This window comes from Cinclus cinclus, chromosome 3, assembly GCF_963662255.1.
Source record: "Cinclus cinclus chromosome 3, bCinCin1.1, whole genome shotgun sequence".
NCBI lineage: Eukaryota > Metazoa > Chordata > Aves > Passeriformes > Cinclidae > Cinclus > Cinclus cinclus.
This window is the reverse complement of record NC_085048.1, coordinates 59,442,322-59,463,535: the sequence shown is the minus strand read 5'-3', so window position 1 is coordinate 59,463,535 and position 21,214 is coordinate 59,442,322. Positions and strand designations below refer to the sequence as shown.

The 21,214-nt window shown below is 38.3% G+C and overlaps 1 protein-coding gene across 4 annotated transcripts in view; it reads right to left on the bottom strand.

Moving 5' to 3' along the window:
• The window catches only part of ARID1B (AT-rich interaction domain 1B), a 322,479-nt gene that overhangs the window by 276,092 nt on the left and 25,173 nt on the right, over window positions 1–21,214 (bottom strand). For 3 of the 4 annotated variants that reach the window (XM_062490061.1, XM_062490064.1, XM_062490063.1), the window contains one exon: window positions 13,454–13,648. In XM_062490061.1, coding sequence (XP_062346045.1) covers window positions 13,454–13,648 — 195 coding nt within the window. Of the gene's footprint in view, window positions 1–13,432; window positions 13,649–21,214 lie in introns of all 4 variants that reach the window. The other variant, XM_062490065.1, reaches the window with a different exon arrangement.

The window sequence follows — 21,214 nt, the reverse complement described above, 5'->3', positions numbered from 1 at the left end:
CCCTCATCTTCTGCCTTCTCTGCCAGGACAGTAACTCACAAGCATTTAATATCGTTTGCTTTTGAGTACTCAGTTACTCAGAAATACATAATATCACTCTTGATATAGAGTACCACTCTCCTTCCCCTTCTATCCATTCAATTCTCTGTAAATAGGCTATAGCCATTTATTTTAACATTCCAATCCTGTGAACCTTTCCACTACATTTCAAGTAATACCAAGCAGACAAAATTTGTAATTGTAAATGAGAAAGTTCAGGTTCTCTTGGTTATTATCCAGGCTGCCAGCATTAGAATATAGGCAATTAAATGGGGGGGAGGGGGAGGTGTCCCTCCTGTCATGTTTAGTTCCTTGATCACTGCTGTCCATAAAAGCATGATTTCAATCTCAGTGTGTGCTTACATGTTCCTGTAATGTCACCCTCTGCTCCCACTGCCCCAGCTCTGAGTTCTTCTACTCACCCAAGCCAAAGTGACCCTAAGAAATAGCTTCTCTGCTTACCAAGGGGGGCTCAGCCTAAGAAGCTGCTCCCTTCCCTTTGCAGACAATAACCAGCTTCTCGAAAACACCAACTACACCAAATTATTCACCCTGCCAGTGGGACTTGCAGGGTCTTTGTTTCTGTACTGCTTATCAGGAAGTTTGAGCTAAAGGACTGGATAAAGAGGCTTTTAAAAAGCTTCTGCCTCCTGGCAACTACCATCAAAACCCTACCTTGCTAATGTGAATTCTTCCACCACGGCTGACTGACAGGACAGCCAAATGCAGCAGGGGAAAGGGCATGGGAAAAGGAGAGGTGCTAGGTTTCTTGCACTAAATGGAAAAAGTGGGTTTTCTCCTACATCATGGGATGTTCTGAGACTTCAGAATATCCCTTGGTAATCATCTTCTGGAAGCCTCTACAGCATCAAGTGTGTGAGCCATACTTTTCTTCTTTATGTCAGAAAAGTGGAACAATTCAAGCTTCACACCTTCAGAGTTGTCAGAGTTCTCCAATTCCACAGCAGTCTGCTTATTTTTGCTACCTTGAAATTTCTGAGATAGTAATTTTGTTCTCAAAAAAACAAACAAACCAACAAAAAACAAACAACACAAAAAAAAATAAACATAAAAACCCCATAAAAATAAAAACTTACTGCTTTGATATGCAGTATGATTTCAGTTCTAAATCAGCGATACTAGAGTCCACAAAGGTATGACAACTCCAGGCAAAGACACTAAAACAGAGTAGCCAGCCACATATCATCAGCAGCTTTGTTCAGAAGAAAGATTATCAACTTTTTTTTTAAGATTTGCATCTGTACACTTATTTTCATATGTCAAGTCTTTTCTTAACAGTTATCAAAACACACCAAATGACTGCTGTTTCAAGATGCATTTTTTGTTAAATACAGGACCAGAATTTTCCACAGCCCTACTGTCACTACATTTACCTTGACTGTCTCACAAGCATAAAGGGAGGCCTTTGAGACAGATAGCTCATAGCCACTGCAGTTTCCTACTGAATAACTCTGTGAAGGGACAGGCTGCCACTGGAAGGGCTGGTAGCCTCACTCCCCCACCCAAACAGGAAGCCTTCCATGCCTCCAGTCCAAAACTGCAGTGGTAACTGCAAAATTGACATGAATAGCACAACCTTAGGCAAATTTCACTAAAAATCACGTAAGCCAGTGGGAGAGCTGATGGCCAGTGGTGGCCTTCCTGAACACCAACAGGGAGAAGGTCCCCCAGCAATATGGTTTCCTCACCCAGTTGGGAGAGCAAGCAGATTACTGACCAAGCATCCCAACACCTCTATCCAAAATAAGGTTTTAGTCTTTCATTACTCACTTTATTTTCCATGAGTAAATACATTGTAACAAACAATATTAACGTAGCAATATGGACAAACATGTACACCTCTGCCTCGCTGACAAATATGTTTGCAAGGCTCATTTCACCTTCAACTAAACAGAGAAAGTTGCCCCAAGACAGGGAATCTTAAGGAAAAAAAAAAAGACAAGAAAAATCCCTCAAGGCAAGTGCACACAAATGCACTGCTGTATGTTATTTGCTCCAATAAAGCATTTACACTGACTTCAACTGTAGGAAAAATTATGGGACAAGAATGAATTCACATCCTTTCAAGGAGTCCTACCGCCCAATTCGTTCTACCTTTTTTGAACGCAATGGCGATTCTCACAACCTATCAAAACCTGATATCTAAATATCTCAATTTCCAAACCAAGATGTTAACAGCATAGATTAAGAACTCTAGCAAGTGTGTAAAAACAAGACTATGCTGCTTTGAAGCACTGTTTAAACTTCACCTTCAATCTCTTGTCAAATATATGAAAATAACAAAGAAAAGGCATATTTTTTCAGGAAATTATTAAGTCTTAGTTTTTTTATTGCATCTTTTAGGTGAACCATTCACAAATTTTTTCCCATTTTAATTTCATACACCCCACACCATGCGATTATTAGATGAACAGTACTAGTGAAAGCAACACAAGGACAACAAATACTGTATTTCAAAAATGAAGACGGCATAACAATAAAGATGTGTAGATTTATATTACATTCATTGTAAAAATATCTCCAGGATAATCACAAAGTGTTAGAGCATTCCCAGTATTTCCCACTGCTACAGTTCTACTTTAAAGGGAGAGGAAAGAAAGGGGTTAAAAAAAATCTGTGATTCAAAATGGAAGTTCAGTAATTATTTACAGCCCAATATGTAACTGGCAAAATGACTGGCAAAGTTCTCAGCACATCAGCTCAGATGTATGTAAGCAAGGCATTCCTTCCCTGCCGTAGGCGGCCCCATGTCAAGCAGCTATGTGCTAGAACTTGTCCTGTGCTACCTGTTCAAAGGAAACCGTGCAGGAATATTTCAAGCTCTGACAGGTACCACTTTGTGCAAAAACATCCACAGGAGTATTACAAAAAAAGACAGCACTGATGTTTCAGCAACCTCTGTGTCAAGAAAGGTGCTCTCCTGCATTTTTATTGACACCCAGGAAGAGGATGATCATTCCTTGTACGATCAGTGTACTAGCACTGCCAAATACTGCTTTTCTACTAGTCCCAGGCTCCCTTCCACGCCTTTTACCAAAGTCTCATTTAAGAATTTGCACCCACCTTTTTCAGAGAAATTACCATTTGGTATTGCAAATAGAAATGTTGCATCTCTAAGACAGTAAAATGTACCCAACAAAACACAATGCAATAAGAAATCCTATCATTTGCAGTATTTCATTACTGCAAGATCAACATCAAATGCCAAAGTGTGGTCTCCTTTCTTTCAGCAAATATTTATTAAAACACTGAGATCACTTAAGTTTATTACCTGAAAGAATTCAGGGACACAGCCATTTCTGCCTGTGTCTGGAAGTGCAATACATAACACCAAGTCCATGTATAAAGAAAAATTTTTCAAGTAAAAACATGTTTTTTTCCACTAAGCACAACACTACACGTAACATAGATCTTTCCACATTCCTATGTGGAAAAGGTTAACTCTTTAACTAACTTTTTTTTTAAATCGGATATGCAGAAAGCTGAAGTATCTAAGTTCCTGCAAGCAGGTCTAAAGCAACTCCAGTAAAGACACACCAACTCACACGTACATAGGGTTCTGGTATTTTGTCAAGTTTTTATTCTGCTTTACAAGATATTAATGCATGCTAAGAATAGGAGTATATTTTTAGTCAGTTCTACATGTGAAAGACAAAAACGGGATGACAGAACACAAGAGAGAAAGAAGAAAGAAAAGCCTACACCTAATACACCCGAAGTATATCTGATCTTTCCCTGGATATTCTTCAGCTACTTTTTGTGATTATGCTCCTCTTGTAACCTGGGTGTTATAAGCCTAAAGGAATATTAAAAAACATCCCTTTTCTTGTGATGTATAAAATCAAAGCAGAAAAGGCCAAATACCCCACACAATCTTGGCATTTACTGAATCTGCCCTTCACAACTTGCTGCAAGATTGCAAATTTACTCAGGTCATAAAACAATCTTCAGTTTGAGAAGGATACATGGAATTTCTCACAGCATCACCTCAGAGGACTAAAAACCCACCTGCCTGCTCTCCAACATCAGGTAGGATTTTTGTGAACATGAGGTCCAAAATATAATTTTCTCCAGGACTTAAGGCTCATTTTAGAAATAATAGTTTCCTCCCTAGAATAACTTTCCAAACATAAAAGGGCCATAAATCTATTATGTACACACTTCCCAAACCTGCAGGGGAATATCTTGGCCTCTGATTTTCCTCAGTTTTGCCAACCAGCAATAAAATGAAACCAATGAAAAATACAAACCAGTCAATTTGCATCTGTCCTTTAAAACATTCTCCAGTACAGTCAAAACATATGCCAATTTTCAGTGCTGCCAGCTGGGAAAGTTAGGAGAGACAGTAGAGGCAAGCAGTGGAGTTTCTGAGGAGGGGCAGGAGTAGCTAAAAGCAGGTCCTTGCTGAGCAGCCCTGCTTGCTTTGTCCATGCCCAGGCTCGATCTGCTCACACGGACACTCAGGTGTTTGTTTCTATTAAGCACCACTTGACGAGCAGAGACCAGAGGGACAATCCTGTGGGAAGAACAAGGTGTTTCCACTAATCTGTCCTGTAAAGCACATCTTCGCCAACATGGCCTGTAAAACACACATGTATATAGACTCCAGATAACTAATGTTACTACTATAATTAAAACATCTTCCCTAAGTGGCTATATAAACCTTGTTTATTTTGACTGGACTCTTGTCTCAAAGGACACATTACAGTTTGCCAAGAAATAAGCAGAAACTCTTCATCACTGTTTTGCGAAAGAAACTAACAAGCAAGTGCAATTTGTCCCTTTGATATACATACCAAAACTAAATCCAGACACTTTCCTAAAGGTGTATTTAGGCATGAGATTCAAATATGATTTCTAATAATGTCCAGTCACTGAATTTTTTATTACCTGGTACGTATCTGCTCTTACACTCAATGCAAAAAGCGTTACTAAGAAACAATATTCAGAAGAGGAGGGAAAAAATGGAGTGCACAAAGAAATAAAACAGACACCGATTTTCTCCTTGGTACTCTTCCACACCTCCAAAAGACCTTACAAGATTCAGAGATGAAATACGTTATAAGCAAGGATGCAAGCATTTAACACATTTTTTCTATTTTAGGCAAAGCAACGAACAAGTACCAGAAGTGCCCAAAAATGGGGCCACCCCAGGCAGCAGAAGAATAAAAGCCTACAGAGATTGCATGAGCTGCAGATTTGAGTTATTCCTTAAGTTCTTAAGCCTTTCCTTCATCCATCTTGGAAAAACAACAAAACACTAAAAGCTTAAAGTATTTACATTAGGATTTTTAGATATGCCCAGTTAGAATGGTTATAAGGAGCACTGTAATACATAAATAAACACTAATATTAGAAAAAAATATCTACAGAGAATTAAAATAGTCTCAAACATATTTAAGATTTTTTTTAAAGATTTTATAACTCATCTACTCCCACAAAAAGTCTTAATGTTCTAGGTGATAAAACATGCAAAATTAAAGCAGATTACTGAGCAAGCTTGAATTGTACTGCATGGAACCCATGCCATTTAAGACTGACTAGATAAAAAAGGTATGGAAAATACTTTTTGGTTTTTTGTAGTACTAACTCTCCCACTGTAATTTTTGCAGAAATTTTGCTGAACCTAATTCTAATATAAATCTTAGTCTATATAAAAATCAAAGTTCCTACTAGCAATAGGAGTCTAATCTTGAACTGCAATAGCAGATATTTTTTGAAAGGCCTATTGTTCCAAGAAGAAAACTATCCGACTCTGTCCCAGGGTGACCAAAGTGAAGGGTACTGACCTGTCTCATTCTGAAATTCTCTTCAACTGACTTAGCAGATTAATTCTGCCTACCCTGATATCAACTGAAGACACCCAACCCCAGCAACGTGGCCCTGAAGTGAAACTGTAGTTCCAATGAAGTCACAGCAATTTCCCACTGATTTCCCCTTATCTTCAGCACTATTTTCAGCTATGGGAAACACACTCCCTATTTTTAAAAAAGCATACTCTATTGCCTCCCTTGCTTCCTTTGAGTAAGTCCAAATTTACAGACTAATGATAGCATCTTCTGAGAAACTTATACTATGCCTTTAAAAAAATAGGAAAAAAATATTTGAGCTCCCTCAGGAATATTGGGAAATACAGTTACAATATGGTCACAAAAATCATACAGTATATGTGCATGATGGATCAGGACATCATTTCAACCATTTGAGTGTCAAATATTCTTTGATCACTATTATTAACAAAAAACTACTATGACTATAATATTAAGAGTAACAGTCAATTATTCCTTACCTACACTTTAAAACCTTCCTGGCACAGTCATTATATGGCAGCTGTTGAACAGAGTAATGCAGCAGCCTTTTCTTAAAGCAACATGCTTATTTTACTTCAAAGGTAAATAAACTCATGTCTCCTGCTGCCATGTAAAATGAGCTGTTCATAAGTAAATGATATTGTACCTTCTTAGTGAAGCAGCAAACAGCTCTCTGTTCTCCACTCCTGATCACCAAAATCTATTTCCTGCCTAAATCCAGTGCAGGCTGACAGCTAATTCTGCTAGCAAACCACGCTCCCAATAACAAAGTAACTGCTGCTTCTTTTAACAGCAACCTTTTTCAGAACACCGACACAGAGGGCTTGCATGTTTTCCTCTCTCATGCCCTCACTTCCAAGCAGAACAATTGTGGTTACAGCTATTACATATTCCAGCTAAATGACAATCATTTAGCAGTAACAAAAATACATTTCATTTGTCATAATATATTGATCATTCTTACACATTTTTTGTACAAATGCTGTCTGCCTCTTACTCCTGTCTGGATGCAAAAATTATCATTTACTGAACATCATTACATGGTAATTCAAATAAAAATGTTGACCCAGTCTCATTTCCGAGCCATCTCTCCCCAGCTGAAAGATCAGTTCTTTTCCCTTTTCAGCCTACATTTTTTCCTGCACTGTTTCAAAGAATGTTGGAAGCTACTGAAATGTTTCTATTTACCATAATAATGCAATTCTGTTACTTTAGGGATTTTCTTCGGTAAACAATCTCAGATGACCAGCATTAAGATGAAGAGCTAAACTATCATAAGGACCACAAACTTATGTCCAATTTGATTCTGTGATTATATGTAATCTGTGCTCACCTCCCTCTATAGAGTGAATTACACTCAATAGAAGGGATAATTCTAAAGGAGACAATACAACATAAAGCCTTATCCTGCCATGTACTAAAGTAGCAGCCTTTTTTTCAATTTAGTCAATGAGGCTTAGTACACCGAAAAGAAAGAACCATGCTAAACATTTTCCTACAGTTTGCTTAAGCACAGTACTTAGCATTTTCCTACATCTGAAATTTAAAAATCCCATTTCTTTACATGACAAAGAGCAGCAACTTTTCTTTGCAATTATTAACACTTGACTATCAAAAGACCCATTCTTAAAGAGGACCTTACATTAAAGACAAGTAGCTATGACTTCTTGTCCCTTTTTCTGGTTCAAACTACATTCTCCAGGAAGCAGCAGTTCTACTTACTTCACTGATTTTTTTTCCTAGATATTTATAGAAGTTCAACAGGATAGCAGAGCTAAGATTCAAATAAAACATTACTGAGGAATTATTTTAATTAAAAGTATTTATGTTTTTTACAGAACAGGAAGTCAGGAAAAAATCCTTTAGAATTTCAACTTTTCTGCTTTCCAGGAATTAACAAAGTTGGTCCATATTCTGCTAGTGACAGCTCCAAATAAATGTCCAGCGAAAAAAAGCAAACCAGAATAAATAACACAAGCAAACAAAACCCTAAACAGAACACACGTGCGCACGCGCGCACACACACACACACACCACAAAAGCCACACCAAAACCAAAAGAAAAACCAATGCCCCCAAAACCTCCAAGGTAAATCAAACAAAAATCTGGAAAAATGTACTTCTGAAGCACACGCTGATCAAAGCTTCACACTCTTTCTTATGAGTGCGCATCAAATGCATCTATCAATCTTTAAGAAAAAGCAACACATCTCACTATTTTGTCCTCTGCTGGTTGTTTCTGAGATTCAATCACATTGATTCATTCTCTGTTCTTGGAAAATAAATAGACTAAGAACTGAAAATGGTGCGCATTTTCTGTGTCTGCTTTCTTTAACAAGACTAACGTCAACTGTGCTAACACTTACTTAGGAGCAAAAAAACTGCAATGCAGTTAGTATCATCTAGGGTGAGGGCAATTATACACACAGAGGACCAAAAAGGTAATCACTTGACCAGTACTTGCTGTATGTATACACAGCATTTTAAGTTAATGGTTCAGAGCAAAAGATGACAGGAAGCCTCACTTTCTTGGCATACTTCAGTCTTTTAGAATTAAAATTACTTCAGAAAGTAATGCACACAACCAGCCAACCAGGAGTAAACACGTGTATTTGCCAGTTTTAAAACTCTATCTGCCAAGCCAACAGCCAACTGATTTCCTTGGCATAAACTCGACATTTCCAACCTGGGACATTACCCAGTATGGGCACTGTAAACCCTTTCCTAAATGATGTCATCATGCTGCTGCTGCTATAGCTCTGGTCTACTTGCAGTTTCCACTACAGTAAATTCTTGCTACATATTCCTAGAGGTTTTACAACTTTTTTTCCCCTTTAAAAAAAAAAAGTTACACCATACTGAAACTTGCCATCAACAGGCATATTTTCCTTACATCTCAAAATAATCTGTATATCAAAAAAGGGAGGAAATGGAATTAGTATTTCTCTGAACATCCACAGTTCCATTCTTAAAACAGTGAGGACACTGATAACATTTGGTTTTGAATTCTGAAAGTCATAAATATAAAAAAAAAGTTAAAGGCACAAGTGATTAGCACCCTTTCATCTCACAGTATTTCTTTAGGGGAAAAAAAAAAAAAAGAGAAAGAACAGACCGAGGTTCAGGCCTCGTAACTTGTCTTCCAGCAAGCAGGTTCAAGGCACTAAGGCAACTGCATTTTAAATAGCTATTAGGGATGGCTGTTGTACATATCCAAGCAAATATCTTTCATAAAGAATTTACTATGCATTATAGCAACACTATCCTATTTACACAATAAGTTGTTGTTCCAGTCCATCAAGTACACAAGGAATTTTAATGCATGCTAAAAAAAAATCAATTAGGCAATGATCATCTGATTAAACAGGCACATCACACCACTCAATTCTTTCAAACATATACATAAATCCAAGCCTTCAAACTTTGATGAAAACTTTAAAAACCTGTAAGCGAATATTTCAAGTATATGATTTTTAAGCTTAATGAAATTCATCACAAAAAAAACCTGCATGCTATTATAATGAAAAACCAATACCACTGGTGAGAAAAAAAGGCCCCTTATTTTGATCAGTATTCTGAGGTTTTTTTATTTTCAGCAAAAATGTCTTTACAAAGCAGCAGCAGGTTTTCCTACAGCACACAGCACTAAAGCACTTTGACAGGGCAACTGAACTAAAGCCAGAAGGAACTCATCATGAAAAGCAAATAATTTTGTTTATAATCAGGTCTTATTACTCAGATAGTATTTCACACACAGTGAGATGCACTGCAAAACCAAGCCTGAAGTTTTCAGGTGCTAGCTATCCTTGCATATTAGAATTTTCAATTTTGACATCATCTCTTTGTAATTCCAAGTGATATCTAAGATACTAGAATGTGAAAGTTAAATCTGAAATAGTATTTTCCTGCTTTCTGGTTTTACAAACATTCCCTGGTTAAGGAGTGTTAATAATCCAAAAATTACATTCACCCAATGCAAATCAGGAGAGAGAGAGAGTTCACAAGATTATGAGATAGCAGTATCATGACTTACATGTAAGAACAGCAGTTTAAAGCCTTGTTGCAACTTGTATTTCATTCATGACAACTGACAACATAGGCACAGGTCATCTGGCTCCTAGCTTTCCCTTGCTTTCTTCCCCTCTCTCCCACTGGAGGGGAATGGGAAAGAAACAAAATCCCAAGTTTCCTAACAATACAAAAATCTCTTTCTAAGTAATTAATTTTTCATACTAATGCATCCTGACAAGAGATATGTCAAGTCTCCAATGGAGACTGTAAATTAAGCATATGACTCTTTTTGTATCACCTTCCTTTCTCATGCCTTCCCCTTTATATAGGTGTCAAATCAGTCCGAATGCTTTATACATTTATTTGACCCACACTGAGTTAACTGGGCACACCCTTAAAATCTTGCAAAGTGCTCCAGTACTCTTCAAACTGCTTAGCCCTTTTCCCAAGAGGCTATCACCCATCTTCACATGACAAATCTGTATCTCTGTTGTTAACTGTCAGAAAAGAACGCAAAAATCTCAGGTTACCGTTACTTTTATCACAATCAACCAGCCTTTCCCATATGGCCATTTATATATGTAGACCCCTTTATCTTTAGCTGCATTAGTGTAACAAGATTGCCTGGATTTCAAATTGTGCCCCTTACGTAAGACCCAGTGTGTTGTGCTGGGGCTCATCATCAAGAACTCATCAGAAATGAGTTCCAAACTCACTTAGGGGAACTACTTTCTCTCTCAGTCCTTTGCAGAACATATCCCATACCTTCCATAGTCACTTCAATGTCCCACAGTTTCCAGACAGAATTTTAAGAGAATTTGGGGGTTTATTTGCACCTTCATGTTTGGTGTCAAGCATGCCTAGACCAAAGAGCAGTTGTAAGATAATGTCTGCAGCGTTTCATAGACACACACCCCTTTATAAAACTGGTTAGCAGGCTGTGCTTGACACCCATTCTGCAGATATATAGGCTGACTGCACCTGAAAACATTTAGTCTTTTTCATGCTCTTTAATCTTTTAGTGCTTATGCCAGAGGCCTCCCTTCCTGAGAGAGAGCTCTTCCACCTCTGGGCTGCAGGCTGGAACACAATATCCTCTGCTGCAATATGACATAGACCAGCTAACTACATCTAGGCAATTATCTTCAATTCTATCACTTTCATTAATTTTAGTTCAATCTTTAGCGTGTTGTTTTTCATCTTTATTTCTTCATTTGCAGCATCCTGCAGCAGAGCCTGCAAGTTAAAATCTGTCAAGTCCCATAGTTCTAACCTCAAGCCACAACACTTGCTGACAAAGAGCCAGACTTAACATTTCAAGGTCTTCTTCAAAATTCAAAAATCTTCACAGTTTAACAAAAAGCCTTCTTGTTTCATCCAAGGAAACAGAGCTGACACCCTCAGCTATCTTTGGGCAACAGCAAACTATAACTTAAAATAAGAACAATCTCTCCCATTGATGCTTCCCACCCTTCCTACAGTGTGGCACTTCCACCCTCGTAATCCATCTACTCAATGCTATCTCTGCACAATACTTAAATCTCAGCACGGTATGTGTTTAAGGCCCAGTATTTTTTAACCAATCGAGTTTTTGGAAGTGCCTTACGCTTTTGATAAATTCAATGTGACACTGTAAAGCAGTCCAATTTCCAGAAAGTGCAGAGATTCATCTTCTGAAACTTCTAGCAATATTATATATATTTATATATTTATATATATATATATATATATATATCAAATATCTAAAGTAGGTACGTGCTGCACAGTTTTAACAAGCATAGCTAGGCTCTCCTTATTTAATATTCATGTCACAGGAGTAAAAATCCAGCCAGGAATCAAACTGCGGCATCCTGTGCCAAAGACAACTTACCACTCAGCTGGTAAGTTGGCAATTCAATTTACAAACCTGCATTCCTGCATTTTAATCCTTTGCAGAAATGTGGTAATATATGAGCAATACGAAAAGAACTGGATTCAGATCATTAGAGGTTCACAAACCAAACACACGAAGCTTTGGAGGCTGTCCAAAACAAAATCATGCCTAGGTGGTGATGTCCGTTCAATAAAAATTCAATGTCATAATTACCCTGTCCCTTTCTCCCTGAAGAGCCCTGGTGCTGGGGCCGGAGCTGCCGCTCAGCCACTTAGGGCAGCGCTGCGAGGAGACGGATGGGGCCAGCAGCCAATGGCACTGCCAGGTCACTGCCTGCTGACGGGTAATTTACAATTACCCAGCAATTAGCAAATGCGCTGAAAATTCACTACTCTTCTCCGCCTAACATAGAATAACTCATTTTTAAATTAGAAATGTGTTTTAATAATTTCTCTTTGCTTACAGATGCACAGAGAAAAATAAAGCCTCCTTTATTCAATTTCTCCTCCCTTTTGCAACTGACAAAAAGCTTTACTGCCTGAATCTAGCAACCAAACACACTGTTTGAGATTTCTAAACTAAATGATCTCTTCCTTATCAGTAACTATCTATTTAACAACAGAAAAGAATAAAAATTAAGACCTGTGCTAATGATACTGTAATATATTTGAAACTGTTATTTAATAAACTGCCTGATTAACATCTTGTCCTACTGGATGGGTACTAACAAAAATTGGCCAGGCACCTATATGCCAGGTGTCCAAGATTTTATTTTATTTTCTATATTTAACAATAAATTACATTAAAAAAAGCTAATCTGTGACTGGTCAGCTGCACAAAACAAATGTTCTTTCCCATTAATGATCAAGGTTGTGCTCACAAGGTGGTATAGAGCTCTCACTGTCTACACTCACATCCCTAATTTAAAAAAAAAATAGCAAAACATTAACTTCTTGATAACTCCGCTTTATCTCTCCCTCTGAAAACTGCTGTATTTCTCTTAGTACATGGTATGCACATTGAGATTGACCTTCTTAAAAAGGGTAGGAAAAAAGCACAAGAGATCTCCATCAACAGTGAAATCCAAGTAGATAAAGTATGGAGATCTTTACCTTTCTATATACTCTGATACATTAAAAAAAGTCTTGTCTTTAAAGAGTTGGTAAAAAAATAGGAAAAGCTACAGACTCCTATCAAAATGAGGAGAAAAAATAAAACCACAACAGCAAACAGCAGATATAAATATAACTTTTCTGTATGCACTGGACTACACTAGCCTTGATGTACTGATGTCAGCTCTAGGTTTTCATCTTACATTTAAGTGTATGTAAGCCAGAGAGAAAGAGAACATAAAAACCCCTAGAAAACCAAGAACAAAATAGCAACAACAGCTAAGAACCAAAAAAATACGCAAGGGTAAGTGGTGTCAACTGGGAAAAAAAAAAGAAAACTCATGGCATTTGACTCCAGAAAGATACCAGCAACAAACTAAATCCTGTTTGAGCTGTAAGAGATTTCAGAAAACATTCACGCTGTGAACATAATTTATTTCATTTTAAAACAGTCCTTCATCCTCCCCCTGCACAAGAAATACTTATTTCTGAGGTTTTTCCCTTGCACCCTCCATACTGCCGGAATGTCAGAAGGGAAGAGAAAGAGAGGAGGGAAACCAAAGCAACCCAGAAAAATCCTCCACAAACCTGTTGCTGTGGATACTGCATTCCTCCCATGGCTGCCGGGGCTCGGCCCTGCATTCCCACGGGATAGCGCTGGGGGCCGGGAGGGCCGTAGGACTGCCCGGGGTAGGGGCTGCTCTGCTGTGCCTGAGAGTGAGGGTTATTGCCCATGCCGTACAGCTGCGGCCTCTTCATCACCATCGGGTCCATCGCGCTGCCCTGCTGGCAAACACAAGCAAAGGAATATTTAAGACGTGCAAAGAAAGAGGTCAGAATCGTCATGCTCACTGCGGGCGAATTAAACGGTGTTTTCTCAATGGTTTATGCATCAAATATTGACTTGATGTACAAACTGGCAAAGCACCGTACTCTGGGTTCTCTGATTAATTAGATGTGGTTTTGAATAGTAAGTTTGGGACTTCCATTCCATTTAAAACAACTTAAAAAAATATTGTGCACTAAAACTTGAGCCTGTCTGTTGCCTATACAGACAGAAACCGGAGAAACTGCCCAAAAAAATTTCAGCTTAAGAAGTAATTAAATACATTGCTGCACACTGATTAGCATCACAGACCTTAATGTTAAAACTAAAATAAAATAAAAACATAAATATATATCAAGAGAGACACAAACAGTGGACAGACCATTTAACCTTGAGAAAACGTCCGTCCTCTCACATAAAAAAAAGAGAAACTGGAAAGAAAAGATTAAGTTTCCAAGAAGTGTAATGCATACAGAACACTGCATTTCAGCATTTTCCTGTTGCTTTCGTGCACACTAATAAGTTTCCAGATCAAAAAGCAAGTCATAACCCACATTTTACATGAAAGTTTATTTGCCTCCTTAATAGACCTCAAAAAATCCAAACTGCAACCAGTGATGGAGGGGGAAGGGAAGTAAGGGAGGGAAGTTTTATTTTTAGACTTTTTGGCAGCACTTACCAAGCCCTGTAACAGTTTCAGGACAGGTGTCAACCATTGTGTAGTATTACTCTCATGTTTTATTACTGAGAACTAACTGAACCAGAAAAAAAGTACCATACTTTGTGAAGTGCAGCCCTGTATCGTTAATGCTAAAACCATTTATCAATTCCTGAGCTCTGGTTAGATTCATGAAGAATGTGGAGGGAAGTTTCAAAAAGCCTATCACAATCTTGTCTTCATGCAAGCAGCACATACCCCCCTCCTGCTGCTCCCCACCAAAAAAAGACCTATTAATTCACCCAGCCAGCCCACCCCACCACGAGGAGAATTCCCTCCTGCAGCATATTTTGCAGGTTTTCCTGCATCATACTGCTGAACAGTTTAATTTTAAAACCTCCTACGTAATATGGCTTCTTCAAGTCCTTTCTGGCTATTATATTCTGCTGTAATAATTATTATGACAATAACTAACATTTCCCACTCCCATCCCTGTTTCTGCTCATCACTGCTGTTAGTACCATTAACACACTATTTTTTTTGTTCCCATCCAAAATATGCCCTTTCCAAAATAGTCACTGCTTAATGAACTAATTATTCTTTCCTTACTGCAAATAAAATCCATCAAACCTATTTTTTTTTGCCCTGGCTGTCTCCACCATTACCAATACCAATTTTCCAGGAATGTCACCCAAAACTAATAAAGTATTCTGAATATGGGCACACTACACCTGAGGAGATGGAAATGATAGCCTTCTACTCACATGACACCTCCATTCACTTCAGAAGAGGACTGCCCTTTTTTGCTACCATAGAAAATTCTACATTCACTGCTAATTTTGGGTAAGTATTACTCAGCAATTTTCCCTTTATTGTTTGCCTGTTCTGTAGCCAGATTAGAAGTTTCTATTTTTTGCTACTAAATGTCCCTGGGTAATTTACTATTTATATTTTATACTTCTCAAAATCAATGGTTCCTCAACCACTTCAGATCACCTGATCCACAACAACATTCTCAATTTTGTTTTTATTTTAGGGCATCATGCACTCTCACCACAGTTTCAAATAAAAACACAAAGGCTAAGCAGATGAACTATAGATTCCTTCTTACAGTGTCCCAGGGGACAAGTTACATGTCCTCCTATGGACCGCAATACTTTATCTATGTTTATTTCTGTGTTTTAATGTTCTGTGCATCACCTGTCATATTCTTCTTCTCAAACATAAATCCTTCTTCAAAGCAAGTCTTGAGCTTCCTCCATTAGATTCCCATTAAGACAAACAGCACTTTCCATTGCTACTATCTTCTGTTTCAGGGTATAATTTCCAGGTCTCATCTCCAACAACCACATTTACTTAAATTCAAGTTTAATTAATTTTGAACATAGTAGCTTCTTTTCTTCATCCAATTCTTAAATATAAACAATGCAGATAGCTACACAGCTAAAACAATCTGACATTTTCCATTATTAAGACTACTTTCAGGTGCATATAAACTTTGCCAAACTTTAGGCATTTAGGCTGAAATTTTCCAGGGCATATGTATGCCTGAGGCTGAAATTCTCTGGAAAATTCAGCAGAAATAGTTCAGCTATGTCTTAGAATGAGGTCACAGAAAAATACACGGTTTATGTTCTCACATAAAACACTTGAAAATACTCTTGAATTCCATGCTTTGAGGCAGAGAATTTTAATTTCCCAGGGTGACACTGGGCATTCATGAAAGGCAAGGCATGTGCCCCTGTCAGAGAGAGCACCTGAATGTCACCAGACTGGGAACACAGGAGGAATAAAAAGGAGCACATGAGAGGCAGGGCGAGGCTTCTTCAGGAGTTACAGTGTGTGGAGGCTGCCTTGAATTTGCCAGACAATGGAAGAGGGACAATGAGTTCAAAAAGCAATGGAGACAGAAGTGAGGCAGAAAGAGCTGAAGGGGAGAGGAGGAAACAAGGTCAGGAGGTAACATGGATACAAGCCAAAGAGTCTGTGTCCTTTGGACTAGTGACCTCCAAGCAGTGGAGCTTGTGTGTGTGTGTTGGGAGAGTGAGCCTCACTGCTACTGCATCCTTCCTTCCTTCCCTCCTTCTCACCAGCCTGCCACCACTACACCTCTCCGTGTTCTCTTCAGGTGAGCCACTCCTCTTTCCCTCAGGTGATATCCCTCCAATTCAGGAAGGTGGAGGGATGAAGAACCTCAGATATGGCTATAAACCCAGTCACCAGGGGCTGCAGTGTCTCACACAACACTGGAATTGAGGGGGCTGTGGTCAGTGGGAAGCAAGGGACCTGGACATACTCAGAACTTATTGGGACCACTGCAAGTCAAAAATCTGGACCAAGGACTGGAGATAGTTGAATACGAGAGGGCTAGACTGAGAGAGCAATGACTGTGCCTGGACAAATTACTGGGACAATCCGCAGGGTCCCACCCTAGCTGTCAGTGCTGCCTGTTCCCTCCTCCCTCTGAAGATCTCGGGGAAAGAACAAACAGTAGAGTGTTCTATGATCTCTAGGGTTGGAGAAGACAGACTTGGTGAGGAAACATTTCTCATCCTATGCGCTGATCGGTCCTTACGGACCTTATGGAGGGTGGTAAGTCACCACTGCTATTCCTGGCTCCCTTCAGATGAGATCCCAACCCTCTGTGGTGCAGCTAAAGGTGAAGACATCTACCAGTGACTCAGTGGCTGTCACTGTGAGGCAAAACAAAACCAAAGAGCCAGCTCTCCCCCAGGCTTAAGAAAGATTATTACTGCAGAAGTTGAGACCTCTTGGAATTAAGTTTGCCCTTGCAACATTAAGTGTGTCTCCTTCACAGATATAGCTGTCTTTAAAAGCACAGTCACACTTCAATCCTCCCAGGCAATGGATGTGCCTGCTCCAGGTACCCACGCAGCACAGGGCAGTGAAGGGGACAGTATGAGCTACTGGAGCAGGGCTTCACTTATCCTATGGGTAGTGAACGAAGGAGACAATTGTCTTACCATCCAAAGTAGCTGTGTGTTGCTCAGGCAGAAATGAACTTGTATCTCTGCATCTGCCACAGCTTTTTACTAAACTAAAAAAAGTCAAAATTTACCAATTTAATGCATGTTGACTTGAAACCATGGAGCTTAAAATGCAGGAAATGCTGCACATTTACAACTGCAACAACTTCTGTATTTGATGATAGAGGTGCTCTGAAAGTGTTTCCCAGAAACTGTGTGTTTCAAGAAATTTAACCTACAGCCATCAAAACCAGGCCAAACTTCCTACAATGCCTCAGCTTCCCTTGTGAAAAAATGAAAACAAGGGGGAAAAAGTTTCCAACCCCAAAAATGAACAAAAAAGCCCCATCATTTCTTCAGCGCAGAACTGATTTTAGAATTTAATATGTCCACGATCAATACCACTGAGAACTCTCTAACAAAAAGACAAATTTTGTCTTCAGAAGAGTGTATGGTGAGAAAGACCTTGAGCCATACATATAACAGAAAGAAAAAAGAGCTGCTCATCAAGTACTGTCCCCCTTACAGTGAAGGTAAAAATTTCAACGTAACTTTTCCCAGCTTTAATGTATGCACAGTTTTAAGCTTCATCATTCTTGCAGACTTTCTGATTTCATTCTTATAACAAGACTTTCTCTCATTCATGACATTTTGAAAACTTATTGAAAGGAGTTGTTAATTGAGACATAAATAATATAATCTTATCTGAGGGTTCCTTTAACATTTATTAAGTTCCAGTATTTAATTCTTAAACATCAGTTCCAACAGTTTTCAAAGACAAGTTTTCAGTTGCAGGATGATTATGAGAAGTATCAACCTCTTTATGCTGTAGGGATCATAACCCAACCCCTCCACAAGTGCTCCCTAACATTAACCAAAAATGACAGCATTGCTCTAACTGCATCACATTCCTCTAAAACCCAGCATGCGTGTTTGACTATGAATGGATGATGTATTTTTACATCTTCCATGCCTTTACTTTCTATTACATGCTGTAGTGCAAAGTTTTAATTACTTACTAAATTTTACTTCAGTGTGATTGTAGTAATCAATATCCATTTGCTTCCTGTCCTGCCTTTACAGAACAGTGCAATTTTTCTCTAGTGCTGTTTTACTCCTAATACACACATTACCATTTTGCCAGTTTATCTAGTGTTTGCTCGTGCTATTTTTTACCACCATATTCTTCCAAGCAAACCTAGATGGATTCTGCCTTTTGCTTCTGATTCCACACCTCCTCTTCAACTTGCTGCATTTCATTAAAACTTTGAGTAGATCTGCAGTTCCTCAAAATACCTCAGTCTTGTTCTTTGCTTCAGTCCACAAAAATACTAGAATTTATAACCCCTTTATTATAGTGCCTATCTCGTGTCAGTATCAGATTCATTTGCACATGTACTATCAGGCTTTGTGAGAACAGAGTGTTTCGTAAGAGTCCCTGCCTATTAAATGTCTCATGAGCGCCTTAAAACACCCAGTGGAAGGTTTACTTATGATTTCAACAGGGCCAAGGTTTCATTCCCAGTCTTTAGATTGGCAATACACCCATTAAAGTAGGACACTGAAAAGCCTACACTACTTACAAATAGTAACTGACAAACTTTTTCTCTTACTTGCTCCTTTCTTCAATGTTTTGTGGAAAAGAATACATAAACTCGACATTCCTGCTATATGCAGAAGTGAAAAATGAATATTCTACACCCATTTGTAAACTCGGTATCACCACCACTTCTACTGTCCTCCCATCCAAAACAATCAAATGAATCACCTCACCCTGAAGTACCTGGAGATTCAATTCTGCCTTTTCTAAAGTGAGAGAAAAATACACTACCATTTTCCTTAGTCATTTAGCCAGTGTTTTCACAGTTGCCTCATCTACACTCACATCTGAGGCAGCTTGCACAAGAGAACTTGAGAAGCAGTCTGACCAAAACCAGGTCTTACTTTTAAGGCATTACTGATGCTATGCATACATTATATATATATTATATATATATATATATATATATATATATATATATATATATGCATGCATCTACTATTAAGTTATCAACTAGCATTTCACCTCTAACAACAAAATGTTTGTCTGAATGATACTTACGAATGTGAACAATACCAGTCACTGTCCCAAAATACAGCTAACATTTCCATTTAAAGATGCCACAAAGACCCCCACCACTGAAATCTCAAGACAGGGAGGAGTGGGAGACACTTTAATAAGGTCACAATGGGATTTAGATGTGAATCCCATTCAGGTAGTGCTTTTTTCTACAAGGCAGACAGAGCAATTCACTAGAAGACAAGAGTATTTACATGAGAGATGTAACTACTTTTCAAGTGAAAGTGTGCTTTTTTGTTTGTTTAAATAAAAAAAAATTCAAAGAGGCATTGGTTTGGCTGACAACAGCAAATGCAGCAACTTAAAGCAACTATAAGCCACAGAGCATCCCAAGTAATGCTCCATCATTTGTGCCTGTAACAAAACAACATGAACTCAACACTCTCAAGTAGGCTTCCCCTCAAACTCCTAGAGCTATGAATACAATAACTCTTTGTCTATTCATTGATCTACAGCCAAAGCTTCTGTCTGCATATTATAAAAATAATGGAAAAAAAAAAAAGAAAACCCATCTCTGTATAAAACCCAAAGCCTTGAAACCTCATAATAAATAAGAGAGCTGACAATCAGTTACAGACATTATAAGGAAGACAGGCATGGAGCTCTCAACTCTAGGTCAGGAACCAAGACACAAATTTATTGCTAAAGATAATCAGAAGTATTCACTATAATACAATGACACAGCTGGCATGAGGATGGAACTGCAGAAAAGATAATCCACTCCTAGATAATGTCATCATTTGTATGAACATGTACAAGGACGCCTCAGCCAACATTTTACGTGACAAAAGCGGGAGTATCAAAACAACTGTTGTCACGTGTGTTTCAATATCCATTTAAGAAAGTTGCAAGCAACTATTAAAAACTATGAATGTACTGCATTAAATTATGACATTAATAATAAAGTCTGAGAGGTGACTAGCAAACATACTTCCTATTTTTTAATAGTGAATCTACTGTCTTACTAAAATTTTAATTTTAAAAGGCAGTTGCATAAAAACAGTAAGTAATAAGCAAAAACAAAAGCTAAATTCAACATAAGCCTATGATGAAAGAAAATCCAGTAAATGAAGAAGCATACACTAGCAGAGTTTTAACATAAATAGCCATTTTCCTTGTCCTTTAAAGGCTCTGCATACTGTCTGATTTCAGCTGCAGGGAGACATCAGAAAGATTATTTCCCACTCAAAACAGAAAGTAAGTAATTAAGAGGGGGAAAGAAAGAAAAAAAATCAAAGTTATGCCCTACAAAGAATCAACTACTGCTTGCCTAGAACATTTACAAATAATTTTACAAGCAACAGTTTCTGCAGGGTGAGGAAGACGGATATACTGTTTTTCAGCCTTCTTCTGAGTCCTCTTTAACACACATTGCTCAAAAACTGCAAGGTGTATCAGCCATTCTCTATTTATAATTTTGCATATACATAAAACTAAACAACTACTGAAAGAACAAATCACAACATAGCAAAGAAAAGAAACCTGTTTTTAATGAAGTGTACATAACTAACCTCTACAATTGCCACTGCAAGTGCATGCAAAGGTTAAGACAACATCAAGAAGCAATTACACACATTAACACAGCTGATGGCCAAAACAATCCTAGGTTTCTGACAAGTTCACATGAATATACAGCTCAAAACCGCTGCCCCTCAAGTTGCCTTTGTCATTGCCAGCTACTGACAGCTAACAGGTTACTCTGAAGTCACCTTAATGGAGTCATCTGCCCTCATCAAACATGAACATTGAATCTTCTCCT